The 17,813-nt window shown below is 44.8% G+C and overlaps 3 protein-coding genes across 7 annotated transcripts in view; all 3 read right to left on the reverse strand.

Moving 5' to 3' along the window:
* Nucleotides 1-7,561, reverse strand: part of LOC131136341 (radixin) — a 19,923-nt gene extending 12,362 nt beyond the window's left edge. For 2 of the 5 annotated variants that reach the window (XM_058083092.2, XM_058083088.2), the window contains exon 1: nt 3,120-3,428. The gene's annotated coding sequence lies outside the window, so the exon portion shown is untranslated. Of the gene's footprint in view, nt 1-18; nt 500-3,119; nt 3,429-7,539 lie in introns of those variants that run through there. The other 3 variants (XM_078795259.1, XM_058083091.2, XM_078795258.1) reach the window with 3 other exon arrangements.
* LOC131136338 (intraflagellar transport protein 88 homolog) lies at nt 5,714-14,709 on the reverse strand. Its single transcript, XM_058083080.2, has 24 exons — nt 14,527-14,709; nt 14,384-14,455; nt 14,214-14,273; nt 12,659-12,712; nt 12,484-12,547; nt 12,200-12,269; nt 12,021-12,111; nt 11,842-11,946; nt 11,233-11,335; nt 10,795-11,141; nt 10,340-10,410; nt 10,169-10,255; nt 9,705-9,804; nt 9,549-9,635; nt 9,284-9,470; nt 9,095-9,203; nt 8,729-8,879; nt 8,542-8,657; nt 7,690-7,742; nt 7,557-7,622; nt 7,368-7,474; nt 7,126-7,186; nt 5,945-6,052; nt 5,714-5,854 (listed from the first exon to the last, which is right to left on the reverse strand). Exons 1-24 carry the CDS (start codon nt 14,707-14,709, stop codon nt 5,733-5,735), a joined length of 2,574 nt encoding a protein of 857 aa, XP_057939063.2. The 3' UTR covers nt 5,714-5,732.
* Nucleotides 14,710-15,420: 711 nt separating this feature from the next.
* On the reverse strand, nt 15,421-17,640 carry il17d (interleukin 17d). Its single transcript, XM_058083099.2, has 2 exons — nt 16,851-17,640; nt 15,421-16,360 (listed from the first exon to the last, which is right to left on the reverse strand). Exons 1-2 carry the CDS (start codon nt 17,159-17,161, stop codon nt 16,024-16,026), a joined length of 648 nt encoding a protein of 215 aa, XP_057939082.2. The 5' UTR covers nt 17,162-17,640; the 3' UTR covers nt 15,421-16,023.
* Between the last annotated feature and the right edge of the window lie 173 nt (nt 17,641-17,813).

Raw genomic sequence — 17,813 nt, forward strand, 5'->3', positions numbered from 1 at the left:
TCATGGTGGTCACTCCACCTTTTATCAACTGCAAGATGCTCTGAAGGGAGGAATTACATCTTGAAATGAATCGTCCTGCAGCAAACTGACATTCCTAGAATCCATTCCAAGATTTCAGGATTAAGGACATTGGTTTTGATGTGACAGCTCACTGTTGGACACCATTTTAAAAATCCCTGCACGGCTCAGTCCATCATTCCATCATTGGGGCATTCCACCATTAGGTCAAGCCCTGAAGGTACTGTCAATGCTTAATAAGAGTCTCCAAAAGCAAATAACCATGTCAAAAACATTGGAATTAGCAGCTGTGGCTGTGGGCAACCTTGATGGGGTTTTTTTTTTTAATTGAGATGGTATTGGCTGGATTTGAAGTACCATGGGTGGGCAGCATCCAGCAGCCATAGCTACCTTATCTGTTCTTTACAGCGGGGATGTCCAAACCTTTTCCAGTGGGAGTCGCCTACTCTGGGGCCGCTTGTACATCTTTTAAAGCACCCCATGTAGGTATACTGATATAGCTTTGTGTTAGCAGTGATTATCAGTGAGAGTATATTAGTAGTGTGACTGAACCATTTCTCCTTCTTGTTATGCTTTTTGCTTGCTTTTATTTGATATTTAAGATTCCAACTGTCTTCTCATACCTCGCAACACATTCAATCCCAGCCATGTTTCAAAAGACAACCCCATATTACAGAATATTGGGGTGTATGACTACATGAACATGGAACCTACCAAAAGAAAGATTAGACTCCAGTCCTCCTTCATAAACCTTTTTTTCTACCTTTTTCCATTCTTTAGTAATCAGCAGTAGAAGGTAGGTTGGTTTCAAGAATGTGAAAAGATACATTTCATGGCTAACTTTCACTTGGACACAAATATATTTTGCTTTTGGGACAGCTCAAATATCTAAACTGCACCAACATAAACACAAAAAGATGTTTTGCATCATAGTAACAATGAATTTATCATTTTCACATTTGAAAGTGAACTATGCATGTGCACGCGCGCATGCGCTCATTTCCCTACGTCTGCACGCTACGCTCCTCCACACTCTCTAATGTGGTACTCGACATGATCCCTGCCAGCTCTATCGAATGCACTTCTGCCACCTTGTGGCCGCTTAAACTTGCTCTCAACTGAAATGCATTAGTAGGGAGTTGCATCGTCACTTGCTTTCACCTCTCGCACAAGAAAACGTAAAAGTTGTTGGGATCAGGTGTTTGGGTTTATAAAAATGTATAACTACGTCTTTAATACTGAATGAGTTAATATTTCTTCATTCTCGTATTTTGAATCTATCATGATATTACAACTTTTCCCCAACCTAAGTTTTTCATATTATTACAACTGTTTTTAAAAATGACATTTTTAGACGCCCCAAACAAAAATGGTTATTTCGAAGTTTCAGTCGGGTCAGCACTTCTTATAAATGTCTGCTAGTGCCGAAGACATCTGACCCAAAGTTTTCTTTCAGCGAGATGATGAATATGCAAATTTTCAATCCCTTCTCTGAATAATTTGTAATAACCTTCAAGTTAAAGACCTGATGGTACGTCCATCTTTTTTCTCCATTAAGCCTCATCCAAGCTGAGGGAAGGAGCACTGAGATGAACTCGGAGCATACCTTGACCTACATACTGAATATAGTCTACCTGCACCAGGAGGACTGACAATACCTAACAAAGGCACTCTACATGATGGCTCTGTGGGGGAGGCGGGGCTTTGTTCATTGTTCTTGTCTACATTTACACCAACGCTGGTCATTTTTCTTATTACTTCTGGTTGGAGCAAGCACAACAATCAGCTTTGTTCTCTATCCGGCACAGTCAAATGGGATTGTACACGGGACAATGCAATACATTTAATGGACAAGGCTTTAGAGCAACAATCAGTGGCTGACACATAACTACAGTGTGTGTGTGTGTGTGTGCGTGTGTGTGTGTGTGTGCTCTATTCACCCAGATGCCTCACCGATGGAGTGTATAAACCTGCTGGGGCTGCAGTGTGCGCTCTCATTTTAACATGTGAATCATACGAAAGAGTTTTGCTAAAATACGGACAGAATAGATAAACAACAAACGAAATTCTGAGAATTATTATTAAGTTAACATATTCTCACATAAGACAGAAACCATCCATTTCCGGTTTCTAAATACTATTTAGAAACACTCAAAATATTCAGACTTTGCAAGAGCTGCAGCAGAGAGGAAGTTAGCGGTGCATCTGGTACTTGAACACCATGCAACGTTAACATCTAGAGCAGGGCTGCCCAAGGCGCGTCTGGATGCGGCTGAGGCAGAGAGACAGCTTATAAACAACAGGTCCAAAATGGCCAATTTACACGAGCTCCTTGTAAGCATCCACATAATGTGTGATTGCGAAAGAGGTCATAAAATCTGTCATTGCCGGACCGCTTTCTTATGTCAAGAAGCAGAAAGCCTCTTTCCAAATGAGATGTAATTTGGTCCTTACGGGGGCGGGGCTGTGAGCGACAGATAAATGAGCCAATGAGAACGCTCCCCGGTCGACGGTGGCCAATCAGCGCTTGTGTTTGATGCATGCAGAGGCTAGCTAGGGGCTGCTGGTTCAATGGCAGCTGCTGAAGTGAGAAATGGCTAAAACAGAGGCTCCAACATTCAGGGCTGATGATTCACGGCGGTTTAGAGATGAGTCATTGCAGCCAACTTATTCGTGGAGGAAAAGAAACGATACAAAATGAGACAGCAGCAAATGTATCCTGGAATAAGTAGCACATCCAGCACGCTGGGGACATGCACTGTACTTGTAATGTAAACACATCCAAGCTAACCTTAGTCCAAACGGGTTCAATGTAGCAGCCTACTAATTAAGTTTCTTGTTTGCTAGCTTTTCCATATTTATAGCTGCTATCATCAGCCAGAAACACTCCCCTAACTGCAAAAACAATTAAATGTCCTCTCGGGAGAAACCAGTCTTCTCCAAATGACTCTTACAAGTCCTACAAATGTGCCCTGGAGGCGTCTTTGCAGAGGAACGAGGACGCGCGTCTTAATTAGGCCGCTAATGGAAGCTCCTTGCGTAACATCTTGAAGTGACGCACCATCACCTCAGCGCCAAATGTGGCACCTGTGTCCACTCACCCGTCCTTTCGTCCCCGCGGTGGTCAAGAACCCGGCTGGAGCTAACAATGTTTGCGGAGGTGAGGTCCAACTCACCGGCACCGCGGCTGCGTCAAGGTAAAAGGATGCCTGCTAGCTCGTCAGCCCCCGACAGCAACTCCTCCTTCCTCCCCTGCCCGCCCGGCTTTATATATCGCCAGCGCCTTAAAATAGCAGCGTCCACTCCCCCGATGGTTATCGGACACAGGCTCACTAATACAGCCGAAACTCCTCCGCCAAGCCGGGCTAATGTGTCCAGAGTGACAGCCAATATGGCTGACCAAGTTGGTAGTGACAGTAGTGACAAGGCGTGGTGAACTCGAACCTTCTTTGCCCCTCCCCTATGCAAAACTTTACACCTTCCATACAGGTCACTTCCGGTATTACTGCTTACATATGCATATAAAAAGTGACAGTGCTTAAAGATCCCATATGATAGTATTTTTTTTTAAATTAAATTAGTTTTTGTTTTTGTTTTGTTTTCCAAAATCTTAAAACAGTTTTAAAGTAAAGTTTAAAGTAAGGCCACCTTTGTGGGTCTGTCGCTTTTATGCTAATGAGATGCTAGTCCACACCTTGTCTTGCTACACACAATTTTAGCCACTTTTTGCCCTGCACTTGTCCATCCAAATAGACGCCATATATCACACCCAGGGGCCCACTTAGCATTACACAAACACAGGCAACTGCCCGGGGGGCCCCAAACGTCTTATAAAAACTGATTCTTGACTTTTTCTTCAATTTAAAAGTATATCCTACTGAGTACCCGGAGAAAGACAACGCACGCATGGGGAGAACATGCAAACTCCAAACTGAGATTCCAACCCAGGTCTTCCCATCTCCTGACTGGGTGGCCTACCACTGAGCACATATTAGATACACAGCCTTGTGGAATTGTTAGGAAACAGTGACACCAAGTGGCCACTACTGAGTACAACAACCATTTGTAACTTCTCACCTACAGCTAACTTTTGGTTTTCTTAACAAAAACACACGCTCGCTTACAATGTTTCACACTTTTTGAGTTATGTCATTGCGACAAAAAAGCCAAAAGTGAAACTATTTCATACCTGCTCTCTGAGTTAGTTCATCTTCTCAACCTTCTTCAGCTTGGCGGTGTAGTCTTGGATCTCCTTCAGGCCCACGTCCTGACTTGGCCTCACCAGAAAGTGTAGACCTGTTGACAGCACAGACACAGTTCTTCTAGCAGTACAAGCGGTCACACGGTCAATAAACACTTACACAGTACGACTCATTACATTGAGCGTCGTCTGGAAACCTGCGGTGGACTTCTTTGTATGTTTCTAGGGCTTTTTGGCTGTTTCCTGCCATGGAAAAAGCATTTAAGAACATGCGGCCAACGTCTAACGTAAGCCAACACATGCTTACCGCTTCTCCTGCAGCTGGCCACCATGCATGAGCTGAGTGATTTGTTCCCGTCTGGATATACCACTTTATGAGTGTTCATCCATCCATCCGTTTTCTTTACCGCCTATCCCAGCTGTCTCTGGGCGACACCCTGGACTGGGGGCCAGACAAACAACCATTCACACCACACCCACATTCATACCCATGGACAATTTGGAGTCGCCAATTAACCTGGCATGCCTGTTTCTGGAATGTAGGAGGAAACCGGAGTACCCGGAGACTTGTGGTTGCTCAACATTACGACAGTTGAGGTCTCATATTTTATCATCAATAGATTTGGCGCTAGCTGTTCGGCCTCTCTCATAGACACATCATACCACCTGGTCTGCCAGAGAGTAAGAAGACGTTTTTCCAGCTTCCTTTGTCTTCAGACCCCTCTGGATACGTTTTAAGAGCACATCGCGTGACAAATCTAATGAAGAGGCATTGGGTGAAAAACATATCACTCCTCCCTCCAAGCAGTAAATGATGCTGTTGGCCCCACCCCTTCTGAGGGCACTCACGGGCGGCTCCTTCTTGTTTGTGACAAAAAGAAGCCACAGAGGAAAGCTGTTCATTTTGGATGTTTTTTAACTCACTCAAGACATCATAGCAAATGAGACAATTACGTCACTACCACATTATGTCAGCATGCGCTGCTGTATGTGCACCGCAATATGCGCACCGCAATAAAACACCCTGCTGTGTTTTAGGGTGGCACAAGATCTCACAAGATTAATATGCGTTCAGAAAAAAAACCTGTGGTGTGGGCACAAGGCTTGGGATGATAAATAGATGAATCCATCACACAATAAATGAAAATGAATTGCCCGCCTCAATGTATTGCCATGTGCGTGCGTGCCTGTTTTCCTCGGCTTGGGACACCCATCAGGCAGGAAGAGGGTTCACTCTGTATTGGTTTGCGAACCTTGGTCGTTTGTTCCATAGAACACCGGCATAAACAGAGTGAGCCCTTTTGTCAGTCATACAATCTCAATCTCATCTCAATCTCAGTCCCGGTGGAGGAGGGGCTGCTAGCATACACACACACACAAGACACTAGGCTGCAATATATTGTAACATTTTTGGAACATTATCTTACCATTGTACTTTTCTTAAAAGTAATGTTAAAACCTCGCCTCGTCTCGTGACACCCCGAGTGTGTATTTGCCACACATGACAGACACGCTACTCGGGCAGCAGCTCCTCGCCGACATCTTCACCCGCAAAGACGTCGTCATCCGCTCGTTTCTTGACCCCCGTCCTGGGTGTGTCTGCAGGTGGTCCTAGTGGGTCCACGTAAGAAGCGTCTGCATGAGGCAAAACACGTGTTCTGTGTGTTGTTGTTGTAGCAGTGAAGTGTCTTCAGAATGAACAGAGCGATGATGAAGGCATCCCACCCAGTTCTTTGGGGCTGCTGCTCTCGTAGGGCTCGGTGGAAGCAGGAAGTGACATCACCTGGGTGCCCAAACGCTCTCCTTTGTTGTTGCTGCTGCTGTGGATGCTGTCTGCAATGGAAAAGTTGCAATACAAACTAAATCAACACGTATGGCCGAAAGGGCTACAATCTTCTTCAATTATGCAGGAATTCAATCATCTTTTGGTTCAAAGTATTTTATCATTTAAATCTATTTTTAGATTATTTTCTGTTATGAAACTATCATACCCTTATAAGCATCGTGAAGGACTCTAATAAATACTTTACATTCCATCATTTAATCATCGGGCAATCCAAGCTTAGTTGAAATGTATTAGAATACCATCATTAAGTCACTAATGACCAAAGAACTATTTATACCTTTTTTTGTACCAGAACTCCGATTCCAAGATGCTTTTTTTTTGCAAAAGGCAAAAAGATGTGACACAGGTGCACACTAAAAGATGTCACTATTAGAGCAAGGTGGCAGAAGTGCATTTGATAAGAGCTCGGGGTGCCTCTTTTGCATGGAAATACACACTTGGCAGCAAGGTGGAGGTGCGACAGCGTGGAGGAGTGTAGCGTGCAGGTTACACATCGTAGGAACATTTTAACGCATGCACACACGCACACGCGCGCGCACACACAGTTTAGTTTCAAATGTGAAAATTGGAAATATTTCATGGTGTTACATTTGTAAATAAATTCTTATTTGGAATAAAACAATCCATTTTTGTTTATATTGTGGTTGAGATGATATAATATTTGAGTTGTCGCAAAAGCAAAAACTATTTGTGTCAAAGTGAAAGTTATCTTTTTTCTCCTTTCTAGTGGGGAGCTAATGTTTTGCTGAAACTTACCTACGGCCTACTGCTGATTACTATGGAATGGAGAAAGCTTTTCTTGATGGTAGGTTCCATGTTTATATAGCCATAGAACACAATGTTCTGTGTGCCTTCAAAAATGAATCAGAATTGTCTAAAATGGCCGGTAATCAAGGTTTGTTTGTTTTTTTAATGGCTGGGATCGAACGAGTTGCTAGTGGATATAATAATATTGTATTATTGTATTGTGAAAATTAGTGCTACATCTGCATATTAAGGCTAACGACTTTTGTGGGCTGCATGTTGGACAGACTTAAATGTGGTCTGCGGTTGGACTCACCAGGACTGTCAGCGCTGTCTGCTCTCCTGCTTCTGCTGCCCTCTCGCTCAGCCTTTGCCCTCTGGAGAGAGAGAACCAACAAATAAGAAAACAAATAGATTTGACCGGAAATGAGGTGGTGCCATAGAAAAATGCACTATCGTGTTATGTAAACACTGTTTGGTCATTTCTCTTGGAGATGACGAATGCGTCTATGACTCGACATGAAAACGCTGCCATTTATTCACAGTGATTATTCATACCTGCTCTCTGAGTTCCTTCATCTTCTCAACCTTCTTCAGCTTGGCGGTGTAGTCTTGGACCTCCTTCAGGCCCATGTCCTGACTTAGCCTCACCAGGAAGCGTAGACCTGTTGACAGCACAGACACAGTTCTTCTAGCAGTACAAGCGGTCACAAGGTCGATAAACACCGACACAGTACGATTCATTACATTGAGCGTCGTCTGGAAACCTGCGGTGGACTTCTTTGTATGTTTCTAGGGCTTTTTGGCTGTTTCCTGCCATGGAAAAAGCAAGCATGTAAGAACAAGTGTCCAAGTCTAACGTAAGCCAACACATGCTTACCGCTTCTTCTGTAACAGCTGGCCACCATGAGCTGCCACCTCACCTCGCTTGGTCTGAGGAACAACACAGCTTCAACCTCATCTTTACTTCATTTTTATTTCACTACATTCTCGTCAAACATCTGCCATGGGACATCCTCACTTCATTTTCATTTCACTACTTTATTTTCAGAACTGACGTTAGCAAAAGCGGCACAGCAAGCCACGTGACATCGCTCTCTTGTCCAGTTGGTCAGCACCAGAAAGTAAACAGGAAGCCGACAGGTGACTGAGCAAATACTGTCGTTTGGTGATCACTTGAAAAATGGCATTGGCGATCTCGTAGCCCAACAGCAAAAAGACGAGTGCACTGTCCTCGACATCCTAACCGCTAGCATGCTAAACTGGGGACCCATTTAGTTTAGACCTTCAAGCCGTTCTCTATCGACCAGTCCAGGGTGGACCCCGCCTCTCGCCTGAAGTCAGCTGTGATAGGCTCCAGCATACGCCGCAACCCCAGGATAGGCGGCATAGAAAATGGATGGATTGAAGGTGCTTTCTCCTTGTAGTGACGTCAGCATTATGTCGTTTAGGGTGTGTAAATAGTGTCGTTGTAAACATGCCATAAAGAACGAGCCATTTTTCCGGTTAACGTTGACGCTTGCTCTTAATTCTTATTTGTAAATAAGAATCTGTTCTTAAATTGCTTGCCTGGGTAAATAAAGGCATCGATGCTCAAAGCATCAAACCAATTGGAGGTTTGAGCGTTGTCACATGGCTTGCTGTGACGCACCACAGGTGCCCTCGTAATTCTTACCAAGCAGAAAGGAGTACGGAAACTATCAAATGTGAAAGCACCATAAGTGTGACTCACTGTACAAGTATGGCTCTCTCAAAGTACTGAATGGCCTTCTCATAGAGCTGTGTCTGGACGTAGTAGGCCGCCAACCACTCAATCACCTCCATGTTGCAAGGGAAGAGTCTGAAGGACTGGACGGTAAGAGCACAGCATGTGACGCGCGCTGATGTCCATCATTGAGCACGCACACAAAGCTTTGTACCTCACAGTAGTAATGCAATGCCTGGGACTTGTCCCCCTCCAGGTCGTGCAGATCCCCCAGTTTGGCCAAAGCCTTGGGGTCATTGGGGACCACGCTGATGACTTGCATCAACCACTCTATAGCCTGCTGGGGGTCTTCCAGAAGCTCATAACTGGCACACGCTTGTCAAAGGCAAATATGTCAACAAAGAGTGCATGACCACAATAAAGTTATTACAAAGGATTCCTCTGGATCTGGATTCAGTCTGTTGAATCAAGTCAGGTCAACAAGCCCACAGAGCAAAGTAAACAAGAGCTTTTAAAGTTGGGTTACGAATGCAAAAAAATGGCAACCGATCTACGCAGTCGGCAGCATGTCGAAGGATACGTGTCGGCCAGCTGATACATGACCTCAGCGCTATCCCTAAGAATGGCGTGGAGCTTCAAGAAGCAGTCCAGGGCATCCTCCAGACGATTCAGCTTCTTGTAGGTGAGACCTTGGAAAAAGGAGACATAGCCAAGTTTTTTTCTCCACTCTGATATTTGTGGACGGTACGTCTTTCTCCAGGTACGTTACCCAGGTTTCGAAGAGCCTCAGTGCAGGAGGAGTCGTTCCTGAGAGCTTCCTTGAAGAACTCTGCTGCCTTCACGTAGTCCTGTTTGACAAACTCGGTGTTGCCCTTGCATACGAAAGCTCCTGGGTTGTAGCGGTCGGCGCTCATAGCCAGATCGGCGTATCGCTCTGCCTGCTCATAGTCCTTTTCCTGGAACAGCACATTACAAAAAATAGATCTTCCAAGCTTCTCTTTTGGTCCTCCTCGGAACCTGAAGACGAGTTCTACCAGGATAAAGAGGCTGGAGAGGTTGTTGGAGGCGGCGCTCTTCACTCTGCTGTCCTGCTTGGCTACTTCCTTCAGGATTTTCATTGCCTTGACGACACGAGAAAAGGTGTCTGGTCTCAAAGTGGAAGGAATGTCTCGTTAAAAGGAGCTTCTCACCTGGTCAAAGTGCATCTGCCTGAAAAAGGTCATGGCCTTTTTTAACTGCAAGTCGTTGGCCAGCTGCACATACTGGGAGCTCTTCACCAAATCAACACACCTTTTAAAGACAAACAACAATCTGTTGGCATTATATTTCTTGTCATCTTCCTCCATGGTACTGTATATATGTATATACTATGTATGTATATACTTGTATATATTCACTGCACGGTTAGAAGTCAAATATCTGATATTTATTCATTTGAATGTGTGCATTGGATATATGCCTTTATGTTGAAGAAATGCCTTCAATTTCTCTAAAATGCACATTGGACATGTCATTATATGACAGGTGATTTAAAAAAAAAACTAACTTTATGCAAAAAAAAAAAACCCACAGTGGGCCACCACTTAATGACAATAAAGACGAGACGGTTTAAGAAGCCTTGTTTTGAAAGGCTTCATTCTTGAGACAAACAAACCAGTCAAATCCGCTAGCGAAGGAAGCCTCGATGGCTGGAGCGATGAGCTTGGCGGCCGTCATCACGTACTTCTCAGCCCGAGCTTTCCTGTGTTAGCATACAGGGTGGAAGTGGTGAGTTGTACGGGAAAATACCGTTTAAATACCGTGTATTTCAATAAACTTTTCTTACAATTCTCTCTCCATTTGGTGGAGCTTGTCATCCTTAATGGCCTCAATCAACATGTTTGATTTGATGTCATCCTGAAGGACAGGATGAAACCTTGAAACATCACAGTGGAATGGTATTGAATGACTTCTTTTTTCTCGTCATCTTATGACTTCAACTCAACTTTATTCACATATTACAACATTTTTGCACAATTCTTTTTTTTCTCATTATATTTACTCTTGTCGAAAATAGTTTTAATATTTCAACTTTGTAAAAAAAACATTTCTTTTCTTTTAAAACCTAATCTGTGATTTCTTATAACAATAACTTTATTTTCAACATTTTGATGTTATTGTCCGAGAATGTTTCTGAATGCTTTCTGTTTCCATAACCGCTGTTTTCCAGTTTAATTTCATTTTTAGAAGGTGCCGAGGGCCACACTTTCCCTGGTATAAACGAGCTACAAGCACACTCACATTAGCCGAGATGTACTTGTCATCATCGTCGATGCCCAGCGGGACAGAGAGGAGCTTCTGGAAGGCGTTCTTCATGCCATCCCCATCTCTTGTGGCGTAGTAGCACAGGACGAGGTTGTAGCCGGTCCTGATGTTCGGACTCTTGCTCATGATGTGCTCGAAAGACGTGATGGCGTCCGAGTACTGGCCCAGCAGGACGAAGACGGTGCCGATGTTCTGCATGATCTTGATCCTCATCTCCTTGTAGTCGTCTGAGATGTGATCCAGCGCCATCCGGTAGAATTTAATGGCTTTGGGATAGTTCTCCTGCTTGACCAAGATGTTGGCCATGTTGACCTTCAAACGTCCTGCAGAGAAGCAGAAAACACCAACCTTGTGATGGGATGAAGGGGTACGAATACTTGGCCAAAGCAAAGTCAAGTCCAGCCTTTCGCTCACCTGCGTTGGGGAACATCTTGTTCTTCACAATGAGCTGGTAGCTACTCAGGGCCTCTGGATACATCTCATTGTTTTCATACTGGTTAGCCAGGTTGAGAAGAACCTGGCAAAGACAACAAAAAACATCAGGACCCAGTCAAGTCCAGACAGGAGAGTCCAGGGGGTTCAGCATAGTAATCCCAAACTTAAAGAGTTTTGGGAGTCAGAACAGCTGATCCGAGTTAATTCGATCAATGTCCAGTTTTTTGACTCTGCATGACCACAATAAGGAACCATCACCAGTGGGTCCCTGATACTAGCAACGAAAAGCCAAAAATCGTATGGAACATGACTGCGTTTCAGTGCAGTATTTTATTGATTTAATGTATTTCTTTGCAGGAGGTTTATGGGTGTAGTGAAGGAGGACACGAGAGAGAGAAGCAGAAGACAGGCTTAGATGGAGGAGATTGCTTTGCTGTGGCGACACCCGAAGGGAAAAGCCCAAAGAGGAAGAAGACTTCGTAGCTTACTGGCGAACGTGCAAACACACAGAGGCAGCTGAAACCAAGTAGCCACATGACGATAATAATCTTACTTCTTTTCTATTTCTGGCGAGGATGGCGTACTTACAGCGTAGGTCAGATCTATGTTGATTTGTTCTACGTTGCCGGACTGCTCCCTCTGCCTCACCAGCGCTCTCTCCTTCCTCTCAGCCTCTTTGGCTTTTTCTAGAGCCTGGCATCACACAACACAACACGAGTGGCAGTCCGCATGAGGATGAAGCGGACTTGGAAAGAGTTGTGTCTGACCAGTTGGGAGTTGCCCACGCTGTGTGCCATGCAGCTCTCCGTCGTCAAGTCGTTGACTTTCTTCTCCAACATCTTGATCTTCTCCTCAGGCCTGTAACACCACACCACAGCAATCCCAGCTTACCGGCAATTCCACGGAGAGGTGATTGTGACAGGAACAGCTTCAATAGAAAGCTCACGTGTCGTCTTTCTTTTCTTCAAGTGGGGGTGCTGGGCCTCTGGACTGGCCCAGAGGGTCAAAGACAGAAGCTAAAGACACAATCCAGTTAATCCTACTAACAGTGTACGCTTCTGATGGCAGGGGGTTAGTGAGCATGTTTACCCTGCGTCTATGCTTACCCTGACTCCTTTTAAAAAGTCAACGATCCAATAAATAAACCAATAAACCCCCCCTGACGGTACAGCCAAAGTTACGCCCTTGGCTGATGGTAATACTGTACGTCCGTACAACAGGAATACTCACAGCGGGTGGGGGAGGACGAGTAACCTGCTGCGCTGATGGCCGACATGGGGCGAGCTGCGCCACTCTGCTCGAGTCCAACACATCAATCCAAACAATCAAAAGTAGAGCAGACACTGTAAATGTCGTCATTTCATACTGCCGAATATTAGCTCCAATATTCAGCTCCTCTTTTTACCTGCACAGCTCCCGTCACGGCTCTGCTACCTGATGACGGCATGGGCGTCCTCGACTGCAAACAGCAAGCACACACAGCAGGTATGATTCCATTCACGTAGCTATCAACATACGCTCCAAACACCCGTGCCGTGAAATGATTGATCATATCAGAGTGCAGATGCTCCTTGCCTGCCTGTCAGTATGACAATTATTCTCTTACAGTATTACAGCATTTCACTTGTCATATTTCAACTTTTTCCCTCTCGTTAGTACAAAATGCCACAGCACCACTCCTCACCAGGACGTCTAAATCCCAGCATATTCCTCCAGTACTGGCTAACCTGCACTGGTTCCCAGTTCCTTTAAGATTCTTGTTTACAAATATGACATGGGTTGGCACCTTCCTATCTAGTTGTACCCTGTGCTCCGTTTAGAACCCTTCTAGAACCCTAGATCTTTTGTGATTAAGGGCTATACAAATAAACTTGACTTGACTCCAGAGAAGGTCGGAGGGAGCTGCATTGTGTCTTTGTAGATGTGGAGAAAGCCTAGGACAGGGTGCCTAGAGAGGAACTGTGATATTGTATGAGGAAGTCTGGAGGGACAGAGAAGTATGTTCAAGTGCTGCAGGACATGTATGAGGACGGGAAGACAGGGGGAAGATGTGCTGGAGGTGGGACAGAGGACTTCAAGGTGGAGCTGTTGTCTACTGTGTTTGATCATCTTTTATGTCTTCTACAAGTGCAGTTTTTGCCTTTTGGTGCAAGTCAGGATATCCGGCACCGAATAGGACAGTATTTAGTGCTAGGGACAGAAGAAAGCAAATCTCAGTCTTATTGTTGTTAATGCTGAGCATTCCCTGTCCGGTCAGGAATAAAGACCCACATAAAAGTTTGTGCTCGGTCCAGTCCTTCCATCGACCCGGCCACATACATTTTTTCGGACTGAATTGTCTTAATGTTACATGTATAATCACATAAAAATGACAATAATTCTGTCGTAATTCTCGCAGCATTTTTCTTGTAAACTTTATTGCAACTTTTTTCTTGTATTATTTACATTTATTGTAAAACGAATACATTGTTCTGAAATGATACCTTTTCTGTTAATACTACAATTTTATTCTCCTAATATTGCAACTAGAATCACATCAGCATTTTGTTGTTTTTGTTCCAACTATTCCCACTTCCTGTTTGTAAATGTTCTTCTCATAGTTAGGACTTTATTCATTAACATTAGAACTTTTTCTGCAACCTAATTTTCCAACAATTACACTTTTGTAATTGACTTTTTAATAACATTTCAACTTTATGCTACTACAATGACATTATTTTTCTTCACAATATTCCAGTTAAATAAAAGTTTTTCCTCAGAATATTGTGTTTATTCTTTTTTCTGATGTGTTTTTTGTTGTTGTTCAGGTATACAGTATAGTAAGAATGTGGCGTAGGCCCATTAACAAAAAAAAAACAACCACCTTTGGACACCCCTGTTTTAAACATTGGCATTTGAGGGCTTTTGCCGTGTGTGTGCCAGCTGTTATTATGTACTGTATCCCAAGATGGCGTACTTACTCCAGATGAAGAACTTAAAGGTCGCCCCCCTGTATTAATGTCAGGAAGACGTGCGGTGCTCTAGAAAATGTGGAGGAAAAGAGTTGTTTTTTGGACAATCTTGTGTATAGCACACGTTTCAAATGTTTTGCAATAAGAACACACACACACACACACACACACACACACACCGACTGCATGAGGGATTTCCTTCCATGACTGCTCCTGACTGCTTCTTGAAAGCCCATATCAGCATCCAGCTCCTTTAAGAAAAGGATCAGCATTGAGGCTTTGTGGCTTTTAATGACTACCACCATAAAAGGGAAAGACGCACCTTGCAGTCAAACAATGGACTGTAGTCATTGTAGCCGGAGTAGAGGTCATCCTCTTCTATTGCAAGATGTCGCTTGTTCATTGTCTTTATTTCGGGTGAGAGCCTCTCGCTGATATAAAGTGGAGGCCACTGTCGCATTCCAGAAATGGAGGCCTTTATGATGTCATCATTTTGAACCTTCATTCTGCCGAGCAGCTGCTGTGATGTCACGTGACCCTAGACGATGCAATCAGTTTGTGGACATGCAGGGAGGTGTGTGTGTGTGTGTGTGTGTACAAAAGTGGGTAGGTGGGCAGGGTCACAATGTCAATAATGTGCTTTTTTTCTTATTTAGAAATGGAATATTTTCCGAGTTAGAGAAGAGAAAACCTGCTCACAACCTTCTAAAGACATGTTTTTAACGTTAGAGCCCTCTAGACATGAAATAACACCCCTATAGCCACCTTTACACATGTATTACCGAATACGATAAACATATTAGCCATAAAAAAGACGTAAGGCTCACACGCCAGCATTGGAAGAGTTCCTTTTTACATTTGTTTTTGCCGGCGTTCATCTGTGTGTTCAAAATAACTTGAAAAGTTTGACATGGATTTGGGATGAAATTGTAGGAAATTAGATATGGAAGAACTGATTACACTTTGGATCACCGTCTGGATCCAGGAAGTTTTTCAAGGATTCTCTAACATTGCGAGAGATTGGACCATTTTTGGCAACTGCATACAAAGTCATAAAAAATGGTACTGGATTCTGAGTACTGGGAGGAAAAATAACTACATGTATCAAAGACTGATCCAGATAATGGAATCATTCTGGATACTAGGATCCAGAATGTGAAAAGAAAATAGGGTGCTTTGGAATTGTCATCATAGAAGACGAGGTCTTTTGACGCACTTGAGGGCTTTTCTAGTTGTTTATTGTTCTGGACTGCGTACATCCTGCAGTGGCTATCGTTCCATTCCAGTGAAGAATACTACAACCACGTCTTTGAATCCTGCCCAATATTCATACTTTTAAAGTAAGAACAGGTATAACACCTGCAAATTGTGAAGAATATTGACATTTTTTGGCCAAATCCATTCTCTGCAACCGCTATTGGTAACATATGCACAAGATGAATGCGTTGATGCAGAACATGCTTGCATTTGATGGTTGAACGTGTTGTTGGGACCAAAGCTCTCATTTAGTCATTTAGCGGGGTCTGTGGAGGCGCTTGGGGCCCAGGCAGGATGGACTGCCCAGGCAGTCACAGACATGACGAAACACTGTATCAATAATACAGAATACTAGGAAAGCAAAGCTGAAAAGGGTTGATTTGCTTAAACATCTGCTTATTTGAATTGGTTGGACAAAAGTGAGTAACAGTACACTAACCTCTCAGGCAGCGTCAACCAAAGGCGAACACTAGCTTTGCAAAGGCTGAAGGTTTCCCCTAACTTGTATTTCATGAGATGCCGTATGTGATGTTCTGATTGAGTCACATGTTGGACTCCATCTTCAGCCCACTCGCTTGCTTCCTGCTACCGAGAAGGACCTGGCACCTTTGGGCTCCGTTCTCCAAGACTCCAGGCTCTGGTTGCCATTCTGGATGAGCCTGTCTTTGTCCAGAAGAGGCACACACGTGCACCCCACGGCGATGGAGACGTACACCTCGGAGTAGGAGTGGCGGCCCCCGACACAAGAACCGGACCTCCTGAGTATGACGGAGGGAGCGTAGACAGGCGTACTGCGGTACTGGTCGCTCTCCTGGCGGTCAGGTCCGGTCAGACAGCCCTTACACAAGCAGTAGGCCTCTGGGATGTGGCGCGGGTATCTGCTTGGGTCATAGGAGATCCTGCACACAGTTGTAGCATGGGGAGTGTTGTTTATATTTAATACAGAGCAAAGATTTCCTGGTCCGGTTCCCCTGGGAACATAACTCATCAGGTAAGGTAGCATTAGTATGTACTAGTATCTCCTAGTACAATTTGGAAATATGTTGCTTTTGTGACAGATGCCAGCTAGTGAAGTGAAATATTGCACAACTCCACCACAAACGTATTGGAGGACAAATAGCGACAAATGTGAGTGTGAATGCTTGTCTATGCTTGTGCCACTGGCTGGCCTAGGGTAGCTGGGATAGGCTCCGGCATAGCCCGCGAGCCGAGTGAGGATAAGCGGCATAAAAAACGGATGGCTGGATAAACAGCGACATCAGGTGGCAGACCACCATAAAGTAGTCTGCTTCGTTTATGGGTTTATTTTTATCCTTCGCATATAAAAACAGTTTGAATGTTCTAATGTTAAGTTCCCAAGTTGTGAAAAAAACATGGAGGAGCTACGACCTGTACGCCCAGGGCGAGACGCTCAGCAGGTTGACAGGAAGGCGGCTCTTGCTGTCGGCCGGCGGGGACGTCGCGGTCCCGGGGCAGTTCAGGTTGACTTTGTCCCGGGGCTCCAGCTGCAGGGCGTGGTGGAAGGCACTCAGCACGCCGACAGAGAGACGCCCGAACATCTGCTCCAGGATCTCCTCCGGGAGGTCCAAGCACGAGCGGGTCCGCGGGACCTTCTTCCTCACGCGGCCGCCCACCGCGGCGAGGGCGGCGACGTGGAGAAGCAGCAGTGCCGCCAACAGGACACGGAACCCACGCCGCATGACAAGTGTCCTCGAACCCGAGTAGGAAATCCTCCCCGATATTCTCGCCTTGAGACGCGGGACGGCACTTGTACTTTGGAGGTAGCTCCTGCGGGGGAATATCACATTGTAATAACAAGCCACTCCGGCGTGGACACAGTGGGACCATCTGTCCACGGTCTCATTTCAAATGCTGCCTTCCACCAAAATGCTTGTAAAGTCGGAGCCAAATGAAAGTGAGGTTCTGTCTGCTTGCCAGCACATCCAGCCCTGCTAATAAAACATCCAGCGTGGGAGTGGGCGGTCCAAACTGCAGCTGCGTGGCTGCTTAAGGGATCAAATGTGCTGAGACTTTCACATCATAATTCGGGTCTTTTTTTCAGCCACTCCGCCATGTCCACACTTAGACACGATAACGGTCGTGATTTTCCATGGACCGAGTGGTATTGGTGTTGATGTAGCTGGTTAGAAGACGTAGCTATAGCTAGCTATGCTTAAAGGATAGTGGGGTAGCTAGAAGTGATGACAACACGGCATGCCAGCATGATCAGCAGAGTTCATGGACTGGGCGGTATGGGCATGGGTATTGGTACTTGAGGTGTTTGAGGTATTTGAGACACACTTTACCAGTGGAAGTTGAATTCATGTTTTGAACGGAGATGTGATTTCTGGG

This window comes from Doryrhamphus excisus, linkage group LG12 (genome assembly GCF_037039965.1).
Source record: "Doryrhamphus excisus strain RoL-2023G ecotype Guam linkage group LG12, RoL_Dexc_Guam_v1.1, whole genome shotgun sequence".
NCBI lineage: Eukaryota > Metazoa > Chordata > Actinopteri > Syngnathiformes > Syngnathidae > Doryrhamphus > Doryrhamphus excisus.